This window comes from Phaseolus vulgaris, chromosome 2 (assembly GCF_051622355.1).
Source record: "Phaseolus vulgaris cultivar YP4 chromosome 2, ASM5162235v1, whole genome shotgun sequence".
NCBI lineage: Eukaryota > Viridiplantae > Streptophyta > Magnoliopsida > Fabales > Fabaceae > Phaseolus > Phaseolus vulgaris.
Window position 1 is genome coordinate 6,056,572 of NC_143499.1, and position 25,286 is coordinate 6,081,857.

General features: G+C 36.8%; 2 protein-coding genes across 2 annotated transcripts; both read left to right on the top strand.

The window, feature by feature from the left end:
* The first annotated feature begins 6,092 nt into the window (after positions 1–6,092).
* LOC137810479 (homeobox-leucine zipper protein HAT4) lies at positions 6,093–8,832 on the top strand. The gene is made up of 4 exons (XM_068611749.1): positions 6,093–7,378; positions 7,580–7,869; positions 7,958–8,037; positions 8,124–8,832. The coding sequence occupies exons 1-4, from the start codon at positions 7,213–7,215 to the stop codon at positions 8,458–8,460; spliced, it is 873 nt and encodes a 290-aa protein (XP_068467850.1). The 5' UTR covers positions 6,093–7,212; the 3' UTR covers positions 8,461–8,832.
* Positions 8,833–15,755: 6,923 nt separating this feature from the next.
* On the top strand, positions 15,756–22,350 carry HOS1 (ubiquitin-protein ligase). Its single transcript, XM_068611750.2, has 10 exons — positions 15,756–16,076; positions 17,059–17,449; positions 17,710–17,844; positions 17,944–18,119; positions 18,588–18,989; positions 19,097–19,255; positions 19,742–20,230; positions 20,803–20,940; positions 21,068–21,786; positions 21,950–22,350. Exons 1-10 carry the CDS (start codon positions 15,963–15,965, stop codon positions 22,122–22,124), a joined length of 2,898 nt encoding a protein of 965 aa, XP_068467851.1. The 5' UTR covers positions 15,756–15,962; the 3' UTR covers positions 22,125–22,350.
* Positions 22,351–25,286: the final 2,936 nt, after the last annotated feature.

Consider the following 25,286-nt stretch of genomic DNA (forward strand, 5'->3'; position numbering starts at 1 on the left):
AAGTCATCTTCACATCCATATCATCTACCTTAAGGTGCTATAAAAAAAATTTAACAGCCATTTCTAAATTTTTTTAACTTGCTCAAAAACAACTTTAAGCTCCAAACTCCACAAAAACTCATAGAAAAATTAAACATGTATATAGAAAATTATGATCAATGAGGTGTCAACGTCCACTAGTATGTATCGTACTGTTATGGACTTGTGTGCTTCTCTCGTGCCAAAAGTGGCTAGGAGATATATGTATCCCCTTGTATGGACTCTTCCTCCTACGAAATTGAGCAAGGAATCGGGGTAGGCTTGTATTTGATCCTTAGAGATGTCTAACTTCTTGAACATCGACTAGAATACATGTTGGCCGAACTACCTTGATCAATCAGGATTCGTTTCACCCTTCAATTTGCCACAATGATTGTGATTACCACCGAATCATCCTGCTTATGGTCCCAAGCTGATTGATTTGTAAAGACGAAATCGGGCTAGTCATATGGTGGTAGGAGGCTAACAATACTGACACTTCGGAGGTGCCTTTTCCTTGTTGAGCTGGTGGGACCACCACTGCAAAATCGTCGACGATGGTTTTGATTTCCCCGTAGTTAATGCTAACCCCATGTCCCTCACGATTCTCAGGCTCATGTTGGGATTCTCTCATTTCATGCTGGGTGGTTCTTGCCTGGCTTCTTTTCAGGGTGTCAACTTGGCGTGAGCTCCTCGCTCTACCACTTCGTCCTCGACCTGATCGCCTTTTACCTCGTCCCCGACTTGTCCCCCTATCTTGACTGTTCTCAATTCGATAGATTAAACGGTTCAGGGCTCCTGACCTAACAAGTTCCTCCAAAAGATCCTTCACTTTAAAGCATTCCTCTGTACTATGCCCCTGATTTCGGTGATAGTTGCAATGCTTAGCTTGATATCCCAGGGGGTTGTTAGGGGCTAGAGATGTCAGGCATATTAGCTCCAAGTTGTAGGCTTTCTGTAGCACAATTTCTCTTGAGGCATTCAGGGGGTGTAGTTCTCAAACTTCCTTAACCTCTTTCTCTTGTAACTTGTGAAGGTCGTTATGATTGGCGCCTTTATTGTCTTCCTATGTGCATCGACGTTCTCCTCGATGCTCATATACCTTGTTGGCCTAGCCCGCAGTTGGTCCATGTTATCTGGTGATTTGGCATACAAGGTGTCAAGGAATTTCCTTGGTTGTAACCCCACTAGCAAGGCATGCATTAACATCGCCGAATGCAGGTTGGGTATGTTTAGAGTGGCTCGAGCAAACCTGACACTGAACTGTCTAAGCCTTCCCCTTCTCCTTGTATGACATTATGCAAGGATGCGGAGGTGGCGACTAAGGACTTGCAATCTGCGAACCGGGCTAGGAACCGACCACACAGAATGTCAAAGGAGTCTACCGAGTTCTTGGGTAGAGAGTATTACTATTCTAAGGCTACCCCTGCCAGGGTAGTAAGGAACAGCCTGTAGTGCACATCCATGTCTTCTGAGAACAGGTGGGCATGTGTCATATAAGCCTTAACATGGACTTTGGGATCTGAGGCTCTCTAATACTTCTCCAAATTGGGGCATCTCCACCTCTGGGCTAGTTGGGTTCTCATAACCTCGTCGATGAAGGGATGGGAACCCCTCAGGTTTTCCTTCATCGTGAGGTTGACTAGCGGGTTGGGGAGCGCCTTAAAGGGTTGGTGCCTATGTCCCCGACTTCCTTGCCTCATCATACCCTAAGCGATACTCGTCAGGGTCCCCATCTAAGATGACCTTCTGGTAGGAGTGCGAGATATCGACTTCTCCCGATGAGTGGAATCCCTCGAGGAGACTCGTTGGGACTCAACGATATGACCTGAGTATTGCAGGTCGCCCTGAGTGTGGTTGTCATCCCTACGAGCCATCTGGTCATGTAGTGTCATTAACTCCACTTTGTGTTGTTCTTTCAGGGATGCCATGTCATGTTCCATTTTCTCCTGCATTTGGCCCAAAGCATCCCTCATGGTTCTTTGTAAGTTCTCCTCACTCCTCCAAAGGAGAGCCTCGAGTGGTTGATTTGTATTATCCTGTTGTGTACTCATGTCAAAAGTGTGTCTAGTCATTATGGTGGTCTTGGGAAGAGTTTTGTCAGGGCGCCACGGTGGGTGCCAAATGTTCTTACCGAAAATGAACTCGGAGAGTGCAACTCAGTGATGTTAGGATGTTCCTCAAGGAACGAGCTTTTAAGTGGTCTCGGGTGAGAGGGGGAGATCCACTTGAAAATGACTCTTTGATGCTTAAGAAGTCAGTAGGAGCACAAAGATAGTGAATTCTTAACCGTATGAGAGTTAAGAGTATGTGATTAGATAAATTGTACTTCCTGGAGAGTAGGTGTTTATAGATTAGTTAAGTGGTATCTTCTAAATGGATTGTTATGAGTCCTTTGAATTAATCATATAATTGTTATTTCCATTGTCCCATAAATAACCGTTCATCATTAAGACTCATTAATTAGACCATTTTACTTATAATGGTCATTAATGACAAGTAGTGACTCGGTTACGAAGTCGAAAAGTTATTTCAAGTTGTTAATCATTCCCAACATAAAGACGGATATGTACACTTTACAAACAAGTTTTTACTAAATTATATAACTTTGAGTTTACATTTATTTATTCGATTCGATGTTAATATAAAATTTACATTTAATTTTTTATTATAACTTTTTTTTTTCAACATACAAATAATTTGAACTATAATTTTATAAGCCAAATTTCTATTTTCACCAATTACTTAAAGTTATTTATTTTATCATAAAAGGTGAACAAAAGTTATATAATTATAATTATTATATTGTTAGGTTTTTAGCTGAAATGTGATTCACATTCAAACAAAATATTATGTTATCTTAAAAATAACATTTTTTTACTATTTATTATAATAATTGAACAATATTTTAAATCAATATGATTTGAACATTAATGGAAAATAACCGTGCGTCGCGGCAAGGCCACCAAGTAGTTGCTGTAATAGCCACAAACTTTCATTTGCTGCAAACTGTCATAATTTTTGTTGTCACCAATCTTATTCTGCACTTCATTTCCCCATTCTCTCCACTCATATACCATTTAGAATGATATGAATACGAAATTGTTGATAATGGAAGGAAGGGGTGTCAATAATTTATCATGTCACGGCTGTGAGAAAAGTATCTGACAGGCGTAGTGTGATTGGTGGGGCAGATAAAATCGAAACGAGATTCTTAAAAAGGAAGACATGACTAAGTGAGGTGTGAAGTCTAATCAGTTTGGGTGTAAGGATTCCCAACTGAAAATCACATCCACAACAAGCAATTATTTAGCACCAAAACCACTAAAAGAAAACCAATAAACACATTATTTATAATTTTTATTAAAAAAATAACATATTTATGTTCTATTTAACTCAAGAATAAATAGTTGAAAACTATGATAGTATTCCTGATATGGAGATGGGACCTAGAGAACTATTAAAGTCTCCGTCTTCTTTCTTTTCTCTGACAAGTTGTTAGGGTTTTATTGAGATCTTTCTCGTCTTCGCGCTACTCCTTCGGCTCTCCGGGTGGATGCCGAATGGAGGAGGTACCTGCAGAAGACACTCCGACACTCAAGTCAATAAAGAGATTATTCGGCGCTCGGATGTGTACGACATACCTTGCTTCTTGGAATGTGTGCTATTTATATTATTTTAGTGGACTTAACTCATTGGACCTGATTAGTGGAATGGATCACACTTATGATTGTATTATCTAATTCTTAATGGTAGTTTAGCTTCACTGACCTTAATTTGAACGTTAATAGTTACATGTGTCGGTCGACAAGACTATCCGTGGATGTCTCGATCATCTTGATCAGGGAGACTGAACTATGCAGCGTGTAGTACAATAATAAGTTAAGATTTTGATTAATTAATTGGGTGAAAAATATGAGCAGCCGAAGAAGAGAGATGATTGAATGCAGAAGCAATCCGATCCAATGATGGAAAGGAAAGGACAAAGCAGGGCAAGTTAGTAATTTGACCCCTCTCCGCATATATCTCCAAAGTCGAAACCAAACACTGTGGCAATGAATGAATGAATGAACATCACAGAATCAGGGTCCGGAGTTCACGCGCGCATCACGTGACGAACGGACCCAAGAGGAAAAGACTGGCCCCATAATTCAATTGTCGTTAACACTCAGTTTCTATTATTGGGTGCCCAATCACAATTCATTCACACCACCTCCTTTTCACCTCTCACCAATAAAATTAATACACACTCCTGCAAATAAATACAACAATAACTTCTTAATATCTTTGAGACAGTAAATTCTGGATTTATTCAGACTGCAAAATGGTACTGCTATCTCACTTTCATCATGCTGTTTCAGTTCCGTCTAACTTGCATTTCAGCAGAAAAGGAAACCCCCAATCCCTCGTCAAAAAGCCACTGACGTGCTTTTGGAGACCATTTTTGGTTTCCTTCGGATGAGGAAATCACTTATGAAACATCTAAAATATAATTATTAGATTCTGACCAAATATTTAAAATGTTAAAAATTACATTAGTTCTTGCATGAAACTAAATACATCATTGATTAATATATAGCTTTTGCACAGCACAACACATGCATGCGCCTAAAAACGTATATCATCATCTTCTCTTTAGTTCCATGAGTTTGCTTATATCCTGTTCATGTTCAACACATTGTATTTTTTTCTTTGAATCAATCTGTGATGAAAGCATACAATAATGAAGCAGCATTTAAGAGTGAAGCAATTATCATTACCATTATCCTCTTCATGTTCACGATGTCATTTATAACACAAGAGTGGTGGGGGTATAAAAGAGTTAGAGTATTGGTATAAATTACTAAGGATGTGTTTGGATCGGGGGAAAGGATTTTTGAGAATTTGAGGAATAGATGTGTGAGAATGTGAGAGAAAAGTGTGAAAAAAGTGAAAGTGTTTTGATTGAGATATGTTAGAATGGATCTCTGATGAAAGTTTATTGACAGTTTGTAAGTGATAAGATGGTTGTGAGAAAATTTTAATCTTTTTTAAATATGTTAAATGTTACTTTACAAATTTATCTTTTCCTATTAAAATTTTTTAATAATAAAATGAGTTATTTTTGTTTAAAAATAAACAACTTTCACAAATTTTGTAGATTTAAAAATTACAATTAAAAATAAATATGTATTAAATATAAATAGATAATTTAAAAATTATAATTAAAAAAAAAAATATGTATTTAACAAATTAAATAAAAACAAAACTTCAAATAATTTCTTAAAATATTAGACATGCATTGTAAAATTGAAAAATAAATCAGATCTTATATAAATAAAAAAATATTATTATTTTTTATTAAAAACCTTATATTAATAAAAAATAAAAAATACTAAAAAAAATATAATGTAATTAATGATAGAATTTTTTTTTAAGAAAAACCTATTATCAAATAATAATAACTCACAGACATAATAATTATAGAAAAAAACATATTAATATAAATACAACAATAAATTAAATAAAAACATAACTTCAAATAATTTCTTAAAATATTAAATATATAATATAAAATTAGAAAATAAATTACATTTTATATAAATAAAAAATATTATTTTTAATATTAAAAAACTTTATACTAATGAAAAATAAAAAATACCACTTCAGTAAAATAAATGACAGTAAATTTAAAAATAATACGTGCATTTCTTTTTACATATTTTTTTTTAAGATTCATTTCAAGAAAAGATCTGTTGACAAGTATATTCTATTTTTTTTTTCTTAAAAATCCTTTTATCCAAATACCTGATATCTTCTTAGAGTGTATACTCTCATTCTCTCTTCCTTAGGAAACCTTTTATCCAAATAACTAATATCTTCTTACTTTATATTCACAAAAACAAATAGATCCTTAAAATTGAAACGGGGTATCGATAAATATGGAATAGAGTTTGGTGGGGGAAGAAGAACATATTTTGTGATTATGGGGTAAGGGTAAGGGTATGTGGTTGTGAATTGATTCGGGGGTGGGAGTTGGAGGAAACGTAGAAGACGTTAGATATTGGAGAGGGATGGTGGGAATAGAATAGAGAATAGGGAATAGAGAATAGAGAATAGAATAGAAGAGGGAAAGATGGAAAGTTCGGACGTGGCGTGGTCCAGTTAAGGAAATATTGGAGGTGTGGTGATGATGGGAAGTGGTGGTGGTACTAAATAATGAAGAATGAATGAATAATGGAAAATGAAGATGAAAACGAAGGAGTTCAAATGATTGTGATGAGGAAGGTGTCGGTGCGTGAAGGGACAAAACAGGGCGACACCCACGAATTTGTCCGGGAAGTGGGGTCAGGTGGGGTGGTGGAAACGGTGGTTGGAGCACGTGTGATGGAGGAAGGCATGTTGGTCCACGTGACTGGGGGCACCTCAGGTTTTTGTTCCACACCTTCCTTCATTTTCGTAGCCCCTCTTTCCCACGTGAACTCGACTCATCCCTGTCCCCCTCTCTCATCTCCTTCTAAAACCAAAACCTCTCTTATCATTCCTCCTTATTCAAATAGACATCCATCACATACTACACTACACTTTCAACACTTGCAACTGCATCACATAATAGAAGAGATAATAGCACTGGGGACCCACTCAGGGACATGGTAAATAATGAAAACCTTATGACTATTTGGTTGTAATGATGGGCATTTGGTGTTGATTTCGACAACAGCTGATGGCGGTAAAGCGTAAAACAAAGGCTGATCATGGGTCCCTACCATTCACGTTTGACCTCACCCGTTGATGTAGGGGAAATCACTCTTCAGGCCCCACCGCGTTAAATGCTCCATAATAATATATTTCTTCCTATAATATCTTTTACAATTTCTTTAAGTGTTAATTCTAGTAGGATCTGTATTTGAAGTGCATGAAAGGTTGTGTGTAGGAAATGGTGAAAAGGCAAAGAAAGAGGGTGTGCGGGGGAGGGAGTTGGTTAGGAATGGAGTTAGGAAATAATAAGGAGAGAGAATGAAAGTTGTATTATTTGTGGGGCAAAAGCCATGATTCAGATAATTGGAGCTTCCTGACATAAAGTCATGATTGAACTCTCCACTCCCACCCATTTTCCCTCCTTTCTATATAAATCCCCTCCACACACCCAGCTTCTCCACTTCATTCACATTCACCCATTAAATCTCTCTCACAAGGGTTATTACATTATTTGAGATGACGGCTGAAAAGGAAGACTTGGGTTTGAGTCTAAGCTTGAGCTTCCCTCACAACGCTCCAACTCCTCTTCATCTCAATCTCCTCTCAACTTCCACTTACTCCTCTTCTCCTCCAAGCCACAACCCTCACAAACCCTCCTGGAACCAGCCCTTCACTTCTTCAGGTCTCTATCATTCCATTCCTCAATCCCTTCTTTCTTTCTTTCTTTCCAGATCTGCTCCAATATCCCCATACCTCACTTTTCCTCTTTTACATTTTCCACAACTATTACTATTTCACAATCCTTTTCACTTCTTTCCATGCTCATTCAAGCCTTCCTAATTTACCATTTATGGTTTTACTAAACGGTGTTTTCTGCATGCAGGTGAAGCTGGATCATTCCTCCGCGGAATCGATGTGAACCGGTTACCTTCCATGCTTGATTGCGAAGAGGAAGCCGGTGTCTCGTCTCCCAACAGCACGGTTTCTAGTGTGAGCGAAAAGCGTAGCGAGAGGGAAGCCAATGGGGAAGAAGAACACGACACGGAGAGAGGTTGTTTCAGAGGCATCAGCGACGAAGAAGAAGGTGAAACTTGCAGAAAGAAACTTAGACTCTCCAAAGACCAATCAATTATTCTTGAAGAGAGCTTCAAAGAACACAGCACTCTTAACCCCGTAAGTAACAGGTTCTGATTAATGTGTGTGTTTGTTTTGGTTTGGTTTGGTTTGTTCTCTAACGTGTGAGTGCATATGTTGCGTGCAGAAACAAAAGTTGGCACTGGCGAAACAGTTGGGTCTTCGAGCAAGACAAGTGGAGGTGTGGTTCCAGAACAGAAGGGCAAGGTGGGTTCATTTCACTAATATTTGTTTGTGTGTGTGGTCCTTATCACGAGAAAAATGGAATAAAATAGAATAAAAACTTTTTTCAGGACGAAGCTGAAACAGACGGAGGTGGACTGCGAGTTTTTGAAAAGGTGCTGTGAGAATCTGACGGAGGAAAACAGAAGGTTGCAGAAGGAAGTGCAAGAGCTTAGAACACTCAAACTTTCCCCTCAGTTCTACATGCACATGACTCCCCCCACCACCCTCACCATGTGCCCTTCTTGTGAGCGTGTCGCTGTTCCCCCTTCCTCTGCCGTTGATGCTGCCACGCGTCACCATCACGTGCCCCAAACCCACTCTCGGCCCTTCCCCATTGGCCCGTGGGCTACCTCCGCCGCTTCTATTTCACACAGGCCCTTCGATGCCCTCCGTCCCAGATCTTGACTCCTACAAAGAAAAGGACAAAATTGAATATAAAAAAAATAAAAGAAAGGGGAAAACGGTTGCAATAGAATCGGAGCCATGAATTGTGCGTTCAAAGTATGGTCTAAGATATGGTGGTTAGGAAAACTGATTTTGTGGGTCTCAAATGTTTTGTACCAGTTTGACCCTTCGTCTCTTCTTATGGGGGGTTTGGGTTTGGGTTTGGGTTCGGGGGCATGACCTGGTCTAGCTAGTTAGTTAGGTTTTTTTAGTCTCTAATACTTACTGCGTTAAAAAACGTCTCGTGATTAATCCGAGGAGACTCTGTGTAAAGTTGAATGGTCTTGATTAATTAATTAATTAATTATATGTAATATAGCTTTGTTCTGTGTACGCAGATTTTGTTCTCATATGAAGTCAAATTTGTTATATGTTGAAAAGATCCTGAATTGATTTGGATGATGCGGGAAATAGTGTGGGCTAACTAGGGGTTTTGGGTACGGATTTGACAAAATAAAATGAGAATTAGAGCTTTTAAAAGGAGTTTGCCCTGAATGACCAAACAATGGTTCAAAATATTTTGCTGAATATGGGTCCCAACCCAGTTAGTTGTAGAATTATGTGAACCTAGTCTCCATGGATTATGTGAGCATGCACGATTTCAAAGTTGCTTTAATTCAAATTCCCCTCACCCTCCTTCACACGGCTATCACCTTATTGTCTGCTTAAATTCGTTAATATAAAGCTCTTCTAAGCTCGCCTTCCCAACATTTCTTTCTTTTATATATAAAAATTCAAGTTCAATTCGACTCCTTGAATGTAATATTTTCCAATAAAAGCAAATGACTCGGATTCCTTTTTATAAAAACTGTTACTCGCATAAGCATCTGCAAACACAACATCTTAACAACTACAAAATAAATCAAGATTTCAACCGTTGCATATGCTCTAATGTTTCGGTGTTGTGCGACTTTATTTTAATATTTGTTCTCTCATAAGTATGAATTTGCGTTTTATTTTGTAATAAGAGTAAATATTTATATTGTTATTATAAGGTACGGTATCCTTTGCATGAGATTTTATCTACCGTCAGCTCCTCGAGTATAACGTTTGAGAGAGAGAGAAAGAAAAGATAGGAAAAGAGAGTTTGAATACTCGATACTCCATAATTATGCAGATAATGCAGTTGTAATTGCTATAGCTAACATCCTCCTTAAATTAATGGTTGAATTTAGAAGAGACCATTAATTTACTTGAAAAGTTACTGAATGTATTGATAGTTAAGGATTTTGTGAATATGTCAACAATTTGAAATGTAGTAGGAGATGCAATTGTTTTTGTTGAATAACATCTCTAACAAAGTAGAGGTCTAACTCAAAATGCTTGGTTTTAGAGTGTATGATGGGATTGGAGGCAAGAAGAACTACACCAAGATTATGTGACCGAATTGTGGGAACAGTTGAAGGAAGATGAAGTTTGGATAACAGATTTTGAATCCACTTGTGTTCCGTTAAAGTAGCAACAATGTTGTGATATTCAGCTTTTGTAGTGCGGGAGACGACCTTTTGTTTCTTTGAGAGCTAGGAAATAGGATTGGATCCAAGATAAACAACAAGACCAGAGGTTGATTTTCGATCGTCTGGATCGGAGCCCCAGTCAGCATCAACAAAGGCATTGGGAGAGAGGTGTGAGGAACGATGAAGATGAAGGCCATGAGTAGTAGTGCAAGTTAAATAATGTGAAAATCTCTTGACAACTTTCCAATGATGGTGTTGAGGATTATGCATGAATTGACAAACACAATTAACATTGTAGGCGAGTTCTGGACGAGTGATAAGAATACATTGGAGAGACTCAACCACAAAACGATATAGTGAAGGATCATCAACAACAGTAGTGGCATCTTTTGTTAGTCAAGAGGTGGAAAGCATTGGTGCTGGTTGAGGCTTTGAAAAACCCATGTTGGTTTTTTGTAGAAGATCAATAATGTATTTTGTTTGAGAGAGATGTAAACCACCATCAGTTGTCCAATGAGCTTCAACACCCAGAAAATAATGGAGACGTCCGAGGTTCTTTAAGCCAAAATGTTGACTAAGAGATGCAATGAGTAGTTGAATGGCAGTCTGAGAGTTCCCTGTGATGAGAATATCATCGACGTAAATTAAAACAAATAGTATGATTATCATGTTTCCTGAGGTTTGACAAGGCAAGTATCAACATGAAACTCAAAGAAGACATGATTATCATGTGCAAACCTAAAAATACTTAACAAATTTTTTTGAGATAGTGGGAACATGCAGCAAATTCTTTAAAGAAAACGTATTATGTGTAGTAAGATCAATATAGGTAGCAATACCAATAAAGGTGATAGGTAACCGTGAACCATTACCTATAACAACTTTTTCAGAACCTATGTAAGGTGTTTTTGTTGAAAGATTAGTGTTGTGAGCAGTGAGGTGATGAAAAGCACCACTATCAGGGTACCAAAGAGGATCATGAAGACTAGCAAGTGTGCCAAGAGGCGAAAACACAATATGTGTTAACAATAACCTTAAAAGGAAATGAGGTATCAAACATGTGCCAACAATAGAGAGCAGTGTGCCCATATTTCCCGCAAATTTGACATTGCACCCGTGAAGATAAGGTAGTGGTGGGCACCTTGTTATAGTTCTTGGAGTTTGAAAAAATGGTTTGGAATAGAAACGATGTTTGCCATTGCCAAATGTGGGGTTTGAAGAAAAGGGCTTGGTGCGAGTAGAGTGTGACTGGAAGAATGATGCGGGAACATATGAAACATTTGCCTGTAGAATATGATCTATATAGTGTTTAGCTTTTTCAATACGACCTTCTCGAGCAAGGAGAAGAGATTCAATGTCTTCCACCATATAGAGGTCATGACGAGATTTTATAGAGGGGATGAATGGATCATATTCATCAGACAACCCATCGAGAATGGCTTCAATGTGATCCTCAGTAGAAATTGGGCATCCAACAACAACTAGGTTGTCCACGGTTTTCTTGATTTCAATAAGGAAGGTAGATACATAACAATCTTTCTTGGGGATGCGCAAAAGTTGTTTGTGTTTCTGGATCCGGGCTCATGTTTGAGATGCATGGTGAGTTTGAAGTTTACTCCAAACTTGATGAGAAGTATCCAAACCAACCATTTTTGTGAGAATGTCGGGAGTCATGGAAGCCAATAACAATGCAAGAATGGATTGATCTTGGCGATCATAAGTGAGATATTTGGGATCGATAGAAGTTGGAGAATCACCTTCGGAAGTGATGAGGCGGGGTGGGATACACGATCCATCCAAGAAGTGTAAAAGATCCATGCTCCGTAGGGTGACAATGACCTGTTGGCGCCAGACCAAGAAGTTGTCACGATCAAGTTTCAAGGGAATGGGAGTATGGAAAATATGAGGCACAAGCTGGTTTGGAAGAAAATATTTCAGAATTATTGGCAAGGGATGATGATGAAGCCATAATGGCCCTATACCATGTAAGGTTTGAGAGAGAGAAAGGGAAAGATATGAAAAGAGAGTTTTATTGACTATAGCACTGTATATTGAAGAGAAGGAAGTGGGTTATTTATAATACTCGATATTGCAGAATTATGCAGATTCTGCAGTAATAACTACTATAACTAACATTGAGTTGTCATCTTCATGTTTTTGGTATTCAGAGGGGGTAACTGTGATTATACTTCGATGCTCAAGTTATGATTTGTTTAAATAAGGTGTGTGTGTGTTTAAAGCAACGTTTTCATTAGCTTTTATTTTTAAGTCTTTACCCATACTATAGTGTTTAATTTGGACCCCTACCTATATGGAGGATTAAACTAGGTCCACGTGCCTCTAATCGTGATTTGAAGAGGTGTTTTGTGTTCACTGACAATTAATCATACTTAAGTTGTCAATTTTCACTTTAGTGAATGGTTGAGAGGCTGAGGAAAATCTCAACTTCTCGGCATATCGGCAATACATATAATATTTTTACAAGGTTAAATTTCTCTTTTTTATGCTCGTGTCTAAGGTCTTCGATCTTCTTGGGTCTTAATATTTTCGACAAGGGTATTTGCAATTATATTCTAACATTCAAGTCAATTTCAATATATGTAAAGGGTATTAATTCAAGATCAGAATTACATTACTTTTGATCTTAGAATGTTTTCCTATTTATAGTAGTTGTGTTGGGCGTTTAGCTATACGAATGATTAGATTAAGCCAAATAAAGTTCAATTATCCTTAATTTATGGGTGTTATTATGAAATACTCGTTACTTGTTGGTCTTAAAAGACTATTTGTGATTGTGGATACTAGAGAGAGAGTACATACAAGTTTATTACATATAAGATTTAAGATTTATTGTGAGACTTATTAAAAGTAAATTAAGGATCTCAGTCGGTAAGCTTTTATTATTGGAATAGAACAACGAATGTTCTTAAGTCTTGCATGAAAAATAATGATAGATATACCGAAAGAGTAAATCAAGAATCTAAAATGGATTCTTACATTACATGACAGGTGTCCAATGTCTTATTATAAGCCTACAAAGAATTAATATGGATAGAAAATAGGCTAATTCTCCCTGCACTCGATCATGTTGAACTGACACCCAATCGCATATAAGAAAAGACTAAACTACCCTTAATGAATTTGAAATTACCTTAAGTGAGATCTGCACCCAACCCTATTCTTCTTCGTTTGTGCGTGAACCAGCAGGCGCAGGCGCAACCATCACCGCCAACCACCTTCGTCTCTGTTCGATTTCGCAGGCAGAGCAGCAACCGCCACGGTCAGCTTCGACTTCGCACTTATACTCCAAGGCAGCGAAATTCGGAGAAGGAACCATCGTCGAAGAAGTCAAGATACACTCACATGGCTTCCGAATGTTTATATTCGTAATTGAGTTGTGTATTTTGAATATTTTTATTCGTAGTTGATTATTGCCTTCCGGATATTTTTATCCGTAATTGATTTTTGACTAGTGGATATTTTTATCTGGAATTTGTTGTTGTTTTGTGGATATTAATATCCGTATTAGTGTTAGGTAGTTAGGGCACTTTGCTTCTATGGAATTTTTGATTTGTTCTTTTATACTATCTGTGTTATAATTTTTTATATATGTTGGATTGAATGTGATTTTTATGAAATGTAAGATGGTGAGGACTAGAGGTGGAGGAAGTTCTAATTTGGACCGTGTGCGACCAACTGCATTGGTGAGAAGAAAACGGGGTGACCCTAGTACTTCAATTCCAAATGAACACTTTGAAGATTATATTGAACAAGAAGTTGAAGTTGATGATAAAGGCTATCCAGGAGGGCCATTGGATGAGCGTCCTATACTGGTACCCTCAGATGCACGTGATCACGAATCAATACAAAGTCATTCTGAGGAGTCACATCTCAAACATCCTGCTCTGGTATGCTTCTAACATTATTAACGTATTAATTTGTATTATCTTTTTCTAATAGTATGACATTCATGCTTGTAGGGTATTTGTCGTAGAATTACATAAACATTGCAACCATTATTTAATCATGGTGATGTCGTGGAGGGCAACCCTGTTTGGGAAGGTATACAAGCAACCATTATGTTAGCACGAGGAGCGACTGATGATAGAGCCGTATATGTCAGGAGACATTCACGTAGGAATGATTGACAATGTATTAAGATTCCTTTTTATGTAATATTTTTATCTATGACGATGTATTTCAACCTTATCTATATATTTCAATGTGGATTTTAGTATTTTTATTTACACTGTTTTGGGATATTGATTTACTTAAAAAAAAACCATGTTAATAAACCTACATCAATTTTGGACATTGCCATCCGTAGGCACCTCCATGACTTCCGGATATGGTTATCTGCAGGCACGTTTGTGACTTCTAGATATGGTTATCTACAGGCACCATTGTGACTTCCGGATATGGTCATCCGCATGCACTATTGTGACTTTTGGATATGGTCATCCGCAGGCACCATTGTGACTTCCGAATATGGTCATCCGTACACACCTTTGTGACTTCCGAATATGGTCATCATTCAATACCGGATTTTGACATTTAGAAATGGCTTCCGTAATTGTGTAGGACAGTTCCATAAGCTATTAAACATTGCAAATGTACTGAATACATAAGCATTGCAAATGTACTGAATACATACATTTGTAAACATAAGCATTGCAAATGAACATTCAAATACGCTAAACATCCCTAAACCATTCACCCTTGACCACCTTTGATTGGTTTGCCTCGCAATCTGAAAGGACACTCACACTTCCTACTTCCCGTTCGACTGACATCTACTTCTTTTTCATACCATCTGTATTTACCTCCTCTCTCACAACCTAACAATACGTAGGTCATCCTTCCTCGTTGGCCCGCCCATGTATCCGACCTTAATATAACAATAACAAACCCATAACTATAGTCAACACTTCTCGCCCACTCTAACAGCTCATCTCAATCACGAAATACCTACAATACATATGCCAAATTTTAAAACCATTCATAAAAAAAAATTCACAACCCTAACATTGACCATACCTCATTTGTAGAAAATGCCTCACTACATTCATGTGCCCTGGTGTTCATTATTTAATGTGTTATAACTTATTGACTGCTCCAGATCAACACATCTAATCCATCCCACACATCAATCTCCCCTAAAACTCCCATGTATGACTCTGCTGTATCCATTGGGCTACTGAAAAAAAATGAACACTTAGCTTCCGGATAAAAAAATCCATAAGGCAAAAAAAATCAACACTTAACTTCTGGATATGTATATCCGGATTGCATAAAACAATTTCGGATAAGCGTATCCATAAGCCAATTTTCACCTACGGACATGGGCGTTCGGAAGCCACAAAAGCAACTATTCTTTGCTTACAGATTTTGACATCCGTAATACAAAAACCAAACTTCCAGATGCTGATATCTAGGACCAGCTCAGTTCGAACGAAACACCAGAAACGAGTTCAAACGTCTACTTACCTCATTAACTTGGCAACAACACCTTACACTGAACGCACGTGCACAACTCCACTAAAATCTCCTCTTCTGCAGCTCAAAGCTTCACCACAACAATGAATTTCCTATGCACCTCACCATACACTATTTTTCAAAGTGAAGAAGAGAAGGGCACAATGGAAGTCTTAAAAATTCATCGGGTGCCAGTCATAATTGATTGGATGCAGAAAGCAATTGCCTAGAAAATAAAAGAAACTCAGGTTTGAAAAGTGGGCTTAACGCCCAATTAAATTGGGCCGTAACCCGACTAATATACGAATCCAATAAAATGAAATTATAGAACGAAAACAAAAAAACAAAAAAGTGTTTCAAAAACCCTCCAATTCCAATCTGTATTTCCCTCTACGAGACACAGAGTAGTTTCTGTTGTGAGCATGAACGCGTTCCTTCACTGAAGTAAATCCGCACCGTTTTGTAATCTCGAGCCTCATTTCGATTTTTTGCTAAATCTATCTGAGTTCACCGTTTGGTTATCTCTGAGAAATGGACGGGCGGCTCAATGGACTTACAGTTCCGGCGAGTTCCAACGGCGGCACCGCCGCAGTAAGTTCTTCATCTCCGACGCTGCAACCGAACTACAGTAGCCGATTAGTTCAGGTACATCTAATTCTCTCAATTTTAACTTCCGTGCTCCTTGTTGCTGAACTACTTCGTAAACCCTAGCTGTCTGTCACCAACGTGCTGTTTGGTTGGCAATTGTGTATTCCTACCTTTCTCATTTCAACTTGTACAGAGATTTTGTTAATGTTTGAATTATGAAAGGCTTCTGCCACTGTTGCTGTTTCTGCAAGTTAAGCTAATTGGCGTTACTAGTTTTTATTTTCTTTCATTGAAATTATGTGCTTCCGCTATAGTTCACTCATTCTATCGACTTGCTGTTTAACGTTCGAGTGGGTTTTTTTATTCTGTTTACAATGCTTTTAGATTCGTAGCTGTTGAGTTAGACTCAGGTGGCAGTTTTTAGCTGTATACTGTGAACGGAGATCATCAGTGTAGTAATTTAGGAGCCTAAGTAATTGAGCATTTGTCATCTAATTAGATATTCTTAATTTTATGAACTTTTTACTTCTCTGTCCTTTAAAGATCAGAGTGATGATTTATTATTGGTTTGTGGCTTGAGTACTTGTTGCAATACGATAATGAATCGTGCATCCTAGTTAATTATGTTAATGGATTTGGTTCTTTGTCATTTTCACTGTGCCTTTTCACATGATGGAAAATAAAAAATTGAAAAATAGATTATTTGTTGTGGGTTTGTTTCATGGGAGCTTGTTATGGTAGGATGATAACCAGTGAGTTAACCTGTGATAAAGTGAAGGCTTGACATCTACTTTTCTGGTTCATAATTTTGATTTTAAGAATCACGGATCCGGGTTATTTTTGTCGAAGGCTTGATTTGGTTGGTTTAAGTCTGAGCTGTTGTGCCTTGTTAAAATTACAAGATTGAATTTATGCTTTAATTGAGTTAATTTTCATGTTAATAGTGCAATATAGAGGTTAGTGTTTCATATTTGTGAAATATATAACAACTGTATTGAGAAAATATAGAAAATGAATGACTTGTGATGTTTAATTTTAGGACACACTGGAACACTTGGCATCCATCGATCTGATTGACTTGTGCAAAGAAGCCAAAGTTGAGCGCTGCCGAGCAACTCGAGACTTGAGAAGCTGTGGCCGCTATGTCCACCATGTCTTGAATTCATGTGGGCATGCCTCTTTATGTCAAGAATGTAGTCAACGGTGTGATATCTGCCCAATTTGTAGAATCCCAATATCAAAAAGTGGTGCTAAACTACATCTCCGACTTTATTATGAGTGCATTGAAGCTGGCCTTATTTCAAAAAGGTTTGATGAGAGATTTCAGGAAATAGAAGACGGGGAGAAACAACTAAATGCTGATGTCCAGCACCTTTATTCTTTGTTTGATGTTGCACTTGAGAATAACTTGGTTTCTTTAATTTGCCACTGTATCCTTTTCTGCATTACTCCTTTTCTTGGCATATTTAATTTTATTAGTAATTCATTTATTAAATTTAAAATATAAATGCCTATCAATTGGTAAGTAAGGTTAGATGATACAAATACATTTTTGTCCAATTAATGCTATCTATCGAGAAACTTAAAGTTTGCTTTTCTCCTCTATCCTCCCCTTTATTGTATTTGTCCCATTGTTTCGTCACGTCCCCTTGTCCCCACTTTTGCATTTTCTTGACCATAAATTTTACAGACATCACCGATGTGTGTATGGATGAAACTGCTGTTTCCAGCGATCCTGTCATAGCATTTTTGTTGGATGAAGTGGTCGTGAAGGATTGGTGCAAGAGAGCATTCAAAAACATCATTACTGAACTGCAAGGAATTTGTATCCTTAAACCTTGTTTTAGTATTGATTTCTAAAGCCAATTATCAGTATGATCTTTTTTCCATAATAATATTTGTGCCCCCTTACATTTTGTACTAGATAATATGGATGTTTTTGGCATGAAAGAGAGATTGAGTGTACTTTTGAAATTTTCATTATACTTGAAAGGCATATCAAATGTGCTTGACATTTTGGAGTCATCTTTTAAGGGTACTCTTTCAGCACGACTTCATGATTTGCACCATCTCCAAGAGAGCATCTTAAAGACAAAGCAGGTTTAATTTGCTAGAATTCATGTTCAATGGAGTTATGTATAACTGTTGTGCTTATTGCTTTAATATTTGAGCTTTTACACACTTCTTGCTTGGCTAATGGGCTGTCAAGTCGTCATGACAAACTTGTGCTTATTATCTAGTTGTTAAATGGTATTACTATTTTTGTATGTTGTGTTGTGTTCTTCAAATGATATTCTGTTTTTTGTTGGAAGGTGTTCTATACCTGATCTTCAAAAATGTGGATGACAATGAGTAACCTTTGTTGTGTTGCAGCTCAGTGTGATGCAGTATGTAAGAGGGATGTTTGTAGAAATGACAGATATTTGGCCTTACACTCTTATAAATATTGCTTATAAATGGTGGTTAACTAGATTTATACTGCCTCTATCTGTCTTTATGTTGCTTAAAAATAAAGTAGCTCATCACAATGTTCATTCTGTTGATTAATTTGTATGTTGTTCTACCCAGCATATGGATATTATTATTTGGTGTATAAGACATCAATTTTTGGACGGTGTGAGATCACGTTTTACTGATAGTTCATTATGGTCATCGGATGTTCGGATGCGGAAATCAGAAGCAACAAGTCGTTCTTGGCCTGATGCAATAAATCAATCTATGGAGTCATCAGGACATGGTGGGTCTCTATTTATTGAAGATGCATTGAATAATCTTGATCTGGAGGAGGGGTTTATGAATGAAACTGTGGAAGGATTAGAAATTGCATCCTTGCAAAAGGATGGTGCCACATTTTTGGGGTCAAATACTGACCAGGTGCTGGGTTACTACCCCTTCAAAGATCTTCGTTCTGCTGCTGACTTGCTCTTTCTACATGGAGGTTCTGATATGGTGATTGCTAAACAGGCCATTGTATCCTTTTACCTACCACTTTTATTGTGAGAGTAGAACTATGTTTGTTCCTGCCAATAATAGTTCTTACTTAAAGCAATACTTCTTTCATTCCTTAACATCTATAGTTTCTGTATTATTTGTATGATCGCCACTGGACAATTCCTGAAGAAGAATGGACATTCATACTGGAGGACTTTGCAGCTACATTTAGTATTAGCAGACACTCATTACTTGAGTCTTTGACCTTTTATCTTTTAGATGATCACACTGAGGAGGCTTTACAGGTAACATCAACAAAATATTATACCCAATGTGTCTCGGGGATGTGTGTTTACCCTGGTTTTGAAAAAAAATATTGAAACTATTTGTATCCATGTTGCTTTACAGATTTGCCTTGTAGTGCTAACTAAAGATTGATAAGCATTATAACTAAGAAAACACATGGGCACCATATTTTAATAATCATATTGGAATTTTATTCGTGACCTGATTATAGAGCTGCTAAAACATGATTAGGCTTTAGTTTTAGGTGTTATTTGGGTTTTCCTTCATCTCTTTTATTTAGCATGTTATCTTGTTTTTACTCAAGTAAAAAATGGAATTTAATAATGGCTCCGTCAATCCCCTCTTCCCATATAGGGGGGTAAAATGAAGCTTGGGTTTAGGTGTAAATTTTTTGTATCATGTTAGTATTGGATGTTAAATTGAACTTGTTCCTTTTAGAGTAATTTCTTTAGTGAATTTAGGCTAATAATTTATTATTCTGTTAGGAAGCTTGTCGCCTTCTTCCTGAAATAACTGGTCCAACATCACATCCTAAAATTGCTGAAGTACTGTTAGAAAGGGGTAGCCCCCATACAGCTCTCATGGTTTTGAGGTGGTCTGGGCGTGATGGTGGACCACATATGACTTCACTTAGGGATGCTGTCACTGCAGTGCGGGTGAGGGTTCAGTGTGGGCTTCTGACTGAAGCATTTATGCACCAGAGAATTCTGTCCACCAGAGTAAAGGAAAAGAATTTCAATAAAAGAGCCTCTGGGGATGCTTCTCAGAAATTAACAGGCCAATGTAGTAATTGGGTGGAGGTCCTGGTGACTGAGATTTGTTGCCTCTGTATTAGGAGGAACTTGGTGGATCGAATTGTAGAATTGCCATGGAATTCTGAGGAAGAGGTGTACATACATAAATGTCTTTTTGATTATGCTATTGATGACCCGATAAGGACAACTGGAAATCTGCTTGTGGTGTTTTATTTTCAGGTATTTAATTTCATTAGTTGGTTCCTTGTCCATCATTGATGCTCCTGGTTTATTGATCTTGTTAGTTAGTGCATCTGTCTTACAGTCTATTCAGTTTTTACTTTGGAATCTTTTTAGTGTTATTCGGCCACCCAATGTCAAGTTCTGTAAAATTATAAAATATAATGTATATGACACTATACAACACTATTGAGCATCTATTTACTTAGCTTATTTTCTTAGAACAAAACAATTCCTCCTTCATTTATCTTTGGCATGTACCATCTTCATATCTTTGCTAGCTAAATACCCCAACCAGGGGCAAATATCATTCTTACTCACTTCACCTGCCTGCTTTGATCCACTGCTGAGAGAGAATCATCTGCCAAAAGTTCATGCAATCCTCATGCTGAACATGGATTCTGTGTGCTGTTAACCTCAATATCAATATGAAGTTTCTGCATATCTCACTTTTCTATTCGATTATCATTTCCATTGTCAATAAATACGAAGTTCATTTTTATTCTTAAAATGTGTCAGGGTTACCCTACCTGTGAAAGAATTTATGGCTTATATATTTATCTGGGTTTCAGCGTCACAGATACTTAGAAGCATATCAAGTTCATATTAAACTTGAAAAGGTGGAGCAAGACAGCATTTCAAAAGGTTCTGTAAGTCAAGAATTTCTGCCAAAATTAGAAAAGGCTATTCATTGGAGAGCCAATTTGATTGTAAGTGATTTAAATTCTTTAATTTTTAAGCAAATGTTTTGTGCTGCTAACTTTTTATTTAACATGTTCGGAGAAAATGTCACTCTTAGACTGGATTTGTGGTTATTTTATCTTTTGAATAAAACAGAATAGATGCTTGGAGTTGTTGCCAGAAGTTGAGCAGCAGCAACTGAGGAGTGGAAATTTGACTGAGGGTGGTGTGAGTTATTGTGAAGAAGTTGAAGTTCCTGACAAATTTGATATTCCCCAGATTCCGGATTCCTTGTCCACGGGTTTATTGATTCCTTCATCTGTAAATTCTTCCCTCTTGTTGCATAGAGACCATCCAACTGGCTTTTTGAGTTCGTCGACTTTAGGAACTTCAGCGAAAATAGGCATGTCTTTCCCTAATACTGGCCCTGAGCTTGGTAATTTTGGTTCCTCGTCTAATCATCATGATGGGTTGTTTAACAGTAATGAGAGGGTTCCAAGTCATCAAGGTAAAATTGGCAAAAATCTTAGATTTGATAACACTCCTACTCCAATGAATCATAGGATCCATTTCATGAATGGTTCACCTCTCAAGGGATTTAAGAGGACATCACCAAGCAATTCCCAGGAAAATATGCCAGACAAAGTCTCTCCTGGAGTTGAACGAAATCTACGTTTTGGCCATAATCAAACTACTAGTAGTCCTTTGTACTCGTGGAAGGCTACAGTTAACCCTGTTATTAGATCCACACCCAGCTATCCTAAAGAATTTGCAAATGATCTCCCAAATGTATCTAGTTGGAATTTCCAGTCACATAAAGATGATAGAAGTTGGAACGTGGGGTCCACTAATGATCCGATGGATGTTTCTCAGGGGTAAAAATCTAGTTACCTTTTCGCACATTGATTTTTTTTTTTTTTTTTCCATATTACCTGTTTTGAATAATATGTGTCTACGAAGATATGTGTGCTAATTAATGTTTTTTAATATTCACTGGAAATGGTGTAAACTGAATCCTTGTGTACTTTGTTTCTTTAGCCTTGTGGAGAAGAAATTAAATACTGAAGAAAACATCAATGGTGGTCCTAGATGGAGATCTGATGAAGCAAGTGATGAAGAAGACGATGTAAATCTGGGAAGAGCTATGGACATGGCTTATTATGCAACTCCTCCAACTCGGACAACAAGACGAAGCAGAGTTCTCAGGAGATGAAAACTAAAGTTTTTGGTGAAAGGTTTTGGTTAAATTTTATGGGAAGAAACAATTAATGAGTTGTTTTTAAGATGAGAGCTTCGCTTTTTTGGGACTCGGGAGTTTTTACTTATACATTTATGCTGGTCTCCGTTATGCAGCTAATATTTGATGACAAAAATTTTAATGCAAAAGGTGCATTTTTGTATCCCATCCCTTCAATGTTAATCCACGTTATTTTTTTTTTTTGGAGTGGTTCGGTTAAAATGAATGTTTTGAGCAAACGCATAAGTGGTAACTTTCCATTTCCTCCTAGATACTTGTGTATCTGATGTGTTGGTAGATCGAGTTGACAGAATATTTAATTACGGGAAAAAGGATCATATGTCCAATTTTAATAAGATAGTCTAATTTTTATAGTATTTCTATTTCTTTTTTAATTTCTATTTGGATTAAGGTTTACCCTGCCTAACGTACTTCTAAATAAGGAATTTCTTTGTATCTTCTAAATATGAGGTAGTGGGGCATCAGATTTAGTCTATTTAGAGTGTGCATTGAGGGAATGATGTTCTGTTTTGAATCGATATAATATTTTCTTCACATTTAATTACCTGATTTTCTTTGTAATGAAGTTGGATTAATGTTTAGAATTGTTGATTAAAAATAGTGTTCCGAAATTTCAGTTTGGAGTTTGTTAATTATTACTTGTTACTTATCTTTTATTGAGATCTAAAGCGACAAATGTGGCAATAAATTGGTGTTAGGTTAGGAGCACAAAGTAATTATACAATTTAGAATCGGAGAAGAGCAACCTCTAGCCTAAATTCTAAATTGAATAGTATAAAAGAAAAAAAAAAGTCCATATATGAATGATGACCTGAAACAAGGTTTAATTGAAACTTAAATTTCATTAATTTGGACCACGTAATTTGATCTTCATTTTTTCCAGTTAATTAACTTGTTTTTTTCTTTAAGATTAGGCAAATTCAACCTGTCTATTATTATTATTATTATTATTATTATTATTATTATTATTATTATTATTATTATTATTATTATTATTATTTATCTAAAATCCTATAATAATTCTTTTCAACCTAAGTATTTTTGTAATTTTAGTAAGATATTTTAAACCATGAAAGATTTTGTAGATTATAAAGTTCGAGTTTAAAGAGGGTCAATTTGAGACTTTTTTTGGAAACTTTTTTTATATTATGGATTTTTTGAGAGAAAAGTGTGAATTTAAGGATTTTGGAGGAAAAAAAAAGAGAGATTGCTGAACAAATTTGTTTAATTTAAAAATAAAAAGAAGTTAATTGCTTCGAACAAGTTCAGAAAATAAAAATTGCGCATAATCTAGATGAAACGAGAGAGAAAAAAAAGTACAACTAGACAAAAAAACTAATTCTATTTTATGCTAAATGTTTTTCTTCTGTAGGATGAACAGAAATTGATGAAAAAGTATCAGTTGCAGGAGTGAGGAAGCTCGGAAGGAGATGTCTGCAACTTGGAATCTTCCTATTATAGATCTCACCTCCCTAGATCGTCCTTCGACTCTCCTTTCCATCCGTCAGGTCAATTCTTCCATCCTCACAAAACACAACCTTTTCCTTTTCATATATCATTCATTTCATCATCAAACAAGTCTTTATATTCGCATCATGCACAACCAACTCATCAAATCCTAATAAAATATAACAGGTGTGCATTGAGTATGGTTTCTTTTACCTTGTCAACCACGGCCTGGAGAATGATTTGGCCAAAGCCTTTGATGACAGTAGAAGCTTCTTCTCTCTTCCACTCCAAGAGAAAATGAAGTTTGCCCGCAACGAAAATAGAGGCTCGTAATGATGGACTTCTTCTCTCTTTCTGATAGTGATGGACTTCTCTGTCAATAAAAGATTGCTAAGGAGGAGCTCTTCACTGTCAATATTTGTTTTGGAAAGAAAGGGCTAGGATGTTATGGTTCAAGGATGGAGATCGAAATACTGTTTTTTTCCATGCGGTGGTCGAAAGGAGATATAATTCTAGTGGGATTCATCGTCTACGGATTGATAATGAGGTTACGGAGGATCCTAAAATCATTGAGGATCATATTTTGGACTTTTATAAAAATCTTTATGCTGAGTCTATTTCTAATGTTCTGGATACTGATAATATGGAAGATTTTATTGGTACTTATATTCCTGCGATGGTTTCCTCTAAGGAGAATATGATGTTGATTAAGTGTCCAGATTAAAAATGTTGTTTTTAATCTTCACGGTAATAGTGCTCCTGGTCCTAATGGTTTTGGTGGTGTTTTCTATCATTCTTGCTGGGAAATTTTTGGGACAGATGTTTGCAATGCTGTTCAACAGTTTTTTAAACAAAACTGGGTTCTCCCTGGAATGAACAGTAATGTGGTATCTCTTATTCCAAAGGTTCAGGGTGCTGATTCCATTAAAGATTACAGGCCAATTGTTGTTGCTAATTTCAAGTTTAAGATTATTTCCAAGATACTGGCGGATAGGCTTGCACTTGTGGCTGCTAGAATCATTTCTCCTAATCAATATGGATTTGTGCAGGGTAGACAGATTCAGGATTGCATTGGTATTGCTTCTGAAACTATTAACCTGCTTTCTAAAAAGGTTAGAGGAGGTAATGTGGCTTACAAAGTTGATATTCATAAAGCTTTTGACACTTTAAGTTGGAAGTTCTTATTATTAGTTTTAAAACGCTTTGGTTTTCACCCCTCATTTGTTGGTTGGATTAGTACAATTCTCCGTTCAGCTATGCTTTCTATAATAAGTGGTAGTTTGGAGGGGTTTTTTCCTTGCAGTCGAGGGGTAAAACAAGGTGATCCATTGTCTCCTTTACTTTTCTGTCTTGCAGAGGTAGTTCTTAGTAGAGGTCTCTCTAAGCTTGTGAATGATAAGAAGATTTTAAATATGGTCAGTCAGCACGGTTATCTCACTCCCTCTCATATTTTGTATGCTGATGACATATTTATTTTTTGTAGGGGGGATATTAAGTCTCTTAGAAATTTGAGTTCTTTTCTTAAAACATATGGTGATTTTTCTGGTCAATATATTAATAACTCTAAAAGTAGTTTCTTCACCATGGATAATTCTCCAAGATTTGTCACCAAAATTCAAAATATTCTTTCCTGTAGTCATGGTTGTTTGCCTTTCCATTATTTAAGAG